Source organism: Rhagoletis zephyria, unplaced genomic scaffold, assembly GCF_001687245.7.
Source record: "Rhagoletis zephyria isolate East Lansing unplaced genomic scaffold, Rhagoletis_zephyria_1.1 Rzeph_scaffold_04113, whole genome shotgun sequence".
Lineage (NCBI taxonomy): Eukaryota > Metazoa > Arthropoda > Insecta > Diptera > Tephritidae > Rhagoletis > Rhagoletis zephyria.
Genome location: NW_016161196.1, coordinates 23,347 through 29,205, shown reverse-complemented (window position 1 = coordinate 29,205; position 5,859 = coordinate 23,347). Strand labels below are relative to the sequence as shown.

At 34.5% G+C, this 5,859-nt stretch overlaps 1 protein-coding gene across 1 annotated transcript; it reads left to right on the top strand.

Moving 5' to 3' along the window:
* The first annotated feature begins 817 nt into the window (after nt 1-817).
* LOC108370274 (uncharacterized) lies at nt 818-1,939 on the top strand. Its single transcript, XM_017625574.1, has 2 exons — nt 818-1,565; nt 1,666-1,939. Exons 1-2 carry the CDS (start codon nt 1,101-1,103, stop codon nt 1,726-1,728), a joined length of 528 nt encoding a protein of 175 aa, XP_017481063.1. The 5' UTR covers nt 818-1,100; the 3' UTR covers nt 1,729-1,939.
* Nucleotides 1,940-5,859: the final 3,920 nt, after the last annotated feature.

Sequence of the window (5,859 nt, the reverse complement as noted above, 5' to 3'; positions counted from 1 at the left end):
ATTCGATCCCACAGCATGCAACGCTTTGTATGTACACTCCGCGCCGCTTAAATAGCGCAACCTTTTGATAATCAGTATTGACAGTTTTTCTTTTGTTTGTTTAATATTCATAAATTGTTTATAAAAATACAGCATATTCTATAACAAAAACTGTGTAAATTCGATCATCAAATTTCATACGAAAAAAGCAACAAAAGGGTGCGCTATTAAAGTGGCTGGCAGTGTATAAGTTAATAATATTTTTTTAAAAAATTTTGCATATGCAGTTTTGTAGCCCATTCTATTTTAGTATAATAAAGTGCAAGTTTAAGATGAATGTTAATCACCGTTGATTTTTGGGCATTTTTTTGTCGGTGCTAGGCATTTTCTTCCATATAAAAAAAAAAATAAAATCGAGCATACTTTGCATGGAAGAATATGCCTAGAACCGTCGACAAAAAAAATACCAAAAGTCAACGCAATTTGATAACAACTTAAAATTTGAACTTTGTTTTACCAGAATTTAAGGGGTTGCAAAACTGCATACTCAAAAATAATCTGATTAAAAAGTTGAAAATTTATGTGCATCTTTTCAATTTAAAAAATTAGCATCTAAAAGATTTTTAGTCAACTGTTGACAGCAAATTTTAATTCCTTGGTTGAATATCTACAAGGAAAGCCCGTAAAACCAAAAACCAAGTGTTTTTTGTTTTGGCGTCCATTATGCCAACATTCGAACGAATATTTTTATCATATTCCTATCGAGACATTTATGATTTGATACATCGACACTCCCAAATCGTATACTGTGCGCCGCCGGTCACTTAACACAGTGGTCTTGAAACAATGATAGGTATGACTAAAATGCCAACCAAAACTGCTTGCATACCTGTTTTGGAAGGCACCCATACACCATTATGCAGTTGGAATTAAAATCATATCTGCTCCTATGCCTAAAATATTGTCAAATGAAAATTTGGAAAAAATTTAACTGCAATTGTTAGTATTTCTTGTTCAACAGAGTATTCTAAAGTTATCGTTTTGTATATTAGTGTAAAAAAAAACAGATAGTATTTTTCTCGATGATAATATTTCTGGTGTAAGCTATTTGATTGCACATCATGTCTTCTATAAGTCATCCGCAACATAAGTGTAATCACGAAGAGAACAGATTTAAAGTGTGCGCGCCTTGTGGGAGAAAGATTAAATTCGGATCGTCAAAACCTTCAGAATTTAATATAACCGGAAAATTGGAGTGTCTTATTAAAAAATACGTTAGTGAAAATTTTAGATTGACCAATTCGAAGTTCCCATTAGGCATTTGTGGTACATGTCGTAGGGTTCTCTGTGACCGAGATAAGGATATACCAAATGCAACGCGGCCTCTTCCAAACATGCCTAACTATGAAGATTCGACAAAAGAAACAAGAACAAGTTCATGCTCTTGTTATATCTGGCTCACTGCTCGGGCAACCAGCCATCCAAAAGTTATACAAGGGAGAGCACATACCTTAAATGTATTGAGTGAAAAAAACTCCACCAATGGGTTGACTGCTTTGTCAGTTGGGTCAGAATTAAAAAATCATGTAAGTAAACTCGCTAAAGCCTTCCGAAGCACAGAAATGTCGGAAACATTAAAAATTCACGTGCTTCTAAATCATTTGGAACATTGTCTGCATTTTTTAGGCAACGACGGCTTCGGAATGTGGTCGGAGCAAGCTGGAGAATCCATTCATGGCGTATTTTTAAGATTTTGGCTCAATTATAAAGTTAATTCGATTGACGACCCTAAATATATAATCAATTAAAAAAAAAACTGTCGTTGAATTTTCATCAAAACACATATGAATTTATATAAAATAATATTTTATATTGACTTTGTAAATTTATAAAATTTATGCAATAAGAATTATTAAAATATGCAATTATGTAATATTATCTCTTGAATAACTAAGTTAAAATATTTTATGCTTATAATATAAGAAAGTGTTATAATTATATTACCATAGACCTTCGCGATTATATAACTGGATTTGGAAAGTTCTAGATCAACATTTTATAATATTTTAAGCATAGGAGCAGATGGAATTTTATTTTCAACGAAATTTTGATCTATGATTATGTACAAAGACAGTTATGTAAGCCGTTTTGGTTGGCATTTTAGTCATAGCTATGGTTGCTTCAAGACCACTGTGTTAAATAGCGTACCCTTGTTCATGTAAAAAGTGTGAAAATCGTAGTTATATTAAATACGCAGTTTTTGTTCTACATAGACGATATTTTTATAAAAAATGTATGAATATTAAAGGATCAGAAGAGTGCGCTATTCAAGCGGCGCAGAGTGTATGAACGAAATTACCTGTCTCACACGCTCTCCACCCATTCCTAAGTCTGCGTTCAGACACCGAAACTCGAGCTGCTTATTATCGGCGATTTGTCTTTTGGTATTGCCCTTTGCAGTCGCACACAGCAACTCTTTTGTACGCAATTGTTGTTGTCAGCTGTGAAAGAGAGCGCAAAGCATGATGCCCGAATACGGGGAAACTCGGTATCCATCCCCTTTCCTCGTTGTTCTCCCCCCTACAAGCTTCGAGTTGCCGCAACAAAAGTTTCCGCGTCTGAACATCGACTAACCATTTCCGGCAGGTTTTTTTTTTTGGGGTGCAAAAAAATTTCGTCAAAGTTGTGATGTGTTGATATCTTCTTAGCAAGTGAAAGAAAATAAAAATCTCATTCATTGTTGAAGGCATCCCATTGAAGGGTTTATTTACACGCTAACTAAAAATTCATACATACCTACTCGTACAAACTTTATACATTCATAGGCATTTAGGTATGTAAACTGGTTCGATATTGACTTAATAACGTGACGAGTTTTTGATTTCTCACATTTAGCCGAACATACCTACATACTTATTTAGTTGTCCGTGTGACTTTTTTATGACTTTCGAGAATACTTAGTCATTGAAAAACTTTAATTGAATACAAATAGTATGTGCATGTGTGAAGGCAAATAAATGCACATAAAGTCGCATGTATCCAATGGCGTTTTTTTTTCAATTTCCTATACTGTTTCGCCATAACGCAGTAACAATTTTGCCGACACTTGCCCTCTCCTCTACCCTTGCAATCGAATTTAATGAGAAAAGTTAATTGAATTTATTTATCGTTATAATTCACACTCACTACAAAAAAGCCAGTTAAGAGTTTATTGATATTATTATTATTACTTTTTGCGCTTATTATTTTCAATTAAATTTCATACTTTTTCAGAGGAAATCACCGCTTGGGAGTTCGATGAGTAAATATTTTTATACCCGAGCGCACTTGTGCACAAGGGTATTATAACTTTGTTCACATAACGGTGGTTTGTAAGAGGCAACACGAATTGAGATAGATATAGACAAATTTATACATAAATGGCCAGAATTAAAAAATAAATCGATTAAGCAATTACTGTATGTCCCCCCATCCGTCTCGAGTATACTCGAGTAAAAATTGAGCTATCTTAACGAAACTTGGTATGTGTATTGTAAATGGGCCACGCCTACCTCCCTTATAACGGTAGTTTTCACAAATATGAAAACTGCGATATTTTAGTAATTACTGAAGCTTATTCACTCAAAATTGATATTTACAATAATTTTTAGGTGAAAAATAAGAATATGACAAACTTTTGGGAAAATGGGCGTAGCCACGCCCACTTATGATTACATGTGTATATCTTGGTACCGCTCCACCAATTTCTCACAAACTTGGCACACAGCCTCCCAGTGTATTTATGCCATGAAAAATAGCTTCTCATAAAAATGCAATCGCCGTTCGGAGTCTGCGTAAATCTGTAGGTCACTCCCCTTTGTGTGACAACATCAAGGCGCACGCCACAAATCGGCGGAGAAGCTCGGCCAAACACTAACATATGTGTAAGCGACAATCTACTATGTATATTATTATTATTGTATATACTAAAGCTAATTTATTCAAAATTGATGCTTGCAATAATTATTTTGCAAGAAATATGCATATGATAAAATTTTGGAAAATGGGCGTGTCACATCCCACTTATGATCACATATATGTATCTCGGTAACCGTTCGACTAACATGTACGGTAAATTTCAGAAATGCTTGAAACTTCGATATTTCGAAATTAATGGACGCCAATTTACTCAAAATTGATGCTAACAACAATCGCTTGAAAAGAACTAACGGGATACCGCCCACATATGACTATATAAGTTTATCTCATTATATCTAACTGAACGTTCTATCGCAGATGTTTGAAATAGAGGTAAAACCACACCTGCTTACTATGTAGCGGTAGTTTTCGGAAAGTTGAAAAACATATACATATATTTAATACTTGCGCCGGGTATTTAATCCGTCCGATGTTCATTTAATCGATGTTGTTAAAAATGTCAGTACTTTGAATAAAAGTTACCAGACAAAACGAAACAATTTGTGCACCTTAAGATGCGGTAGATTTCAAGCCTTGTGCGGTAGATCGTCAAATAAAAAAAAAAATAAGAGGTAGATCTATCGCATATGCACCCTGCTTAAGATATGTAGATCGTGTCAGCTGACACGTTCTTCGTTTGGACAGCACGACATTCACTTTGATGCGCACAACTTTAAAGCGGTGATCGGCACCTGTACATTCTGTATAGTCGCGTGCAGAGTAAAAGCTCTCTCTACCCATCACTGCTTTCAAAACTACTTTTGATAGATATTTATCGCTAAAGCTTTTCAAACAGTGCCAAAAACACCATTTTTTTACACCTTAACCTGATGGAAGCTTTCTATCTACATAATTCGTAGTCAGCTCAAACCAAACTATCGTAAACAGCTTTAACATTTACCGCACAACATTTTTTTTTTTTAATTTTTGTTGCCTTGGGAAAGACGATTTATGGGTGTCTAAGACTTTTGGCTTAATGCGGAGCTTCTACATAATATTCCAAGCGATCTCAAATTTAACATTTCATAATTTTTCAACCAACTTCACGTTTTTAGATGGTGTGCCAATTAAAAAGTATTTTTTTTTTTAAATTCGTAACAATAAGGTCCGGCTGAATGTTTTCATGATGAACGGATTTGACATTCGTACGACTTTAGAGTTAAACGGCAGTATCTAACGTTTGTTTGATAAAAAAAAAAAAAATTGGTTGCGCTTCAAACACTGGTGTCTTGAAAATCGACCAGGAAGAGGTCATAACGGACGGGACAACAGCAGAAGTGGTTTCAGAGTACATGTAAAAATAAGCAAAACTCTGCGAATCCTGTGAGGTTTGCTATTTTTAAACATTCTTTAAATAAAGAATAAAGTCAAAATAACCAATTAGTCAGAAGCAATTCGTTGCTGGTTTTATTTTAAATTAAAATGTTATAACGGACGTGACATATCGGATGTGACAGATTTTTCCTCCATACAATGGTCGCGTTCATAAGAGGTAGCTGTTTAGCTCATCTGCTACGAAACTGCTGGCAACTGTTGAACACAACAATTACGTCTTAGAAACGGCTTGATGAATATGCTGCCAAATGAACAGCTGATAAATGTAAACAAATGAAATTGCAACAAATAGAGATAGTGGCGCCGAAACTATTTAGAATTCAACGCTGAGCGGCCGGCGTGTTGCAAAAATCGTTTAATGTTACAATGAATTAAACAGTGTAAAATTATATAGCAAACATCTTAAAAATATATATTTAGAAACGTAGTATTATTATAAAATATTTTAGTTACTTTTTATCACTTCAGTAATATAAAATATAATAAATTTGTTTGCAACTGCCACCTAACAAAGCGGCGTAAGTGCTTTCGATCAGCTGTTTATGCTAAGCCCAACACGTTGAGTTCAGGTAGCGTAAAAATTTTCCG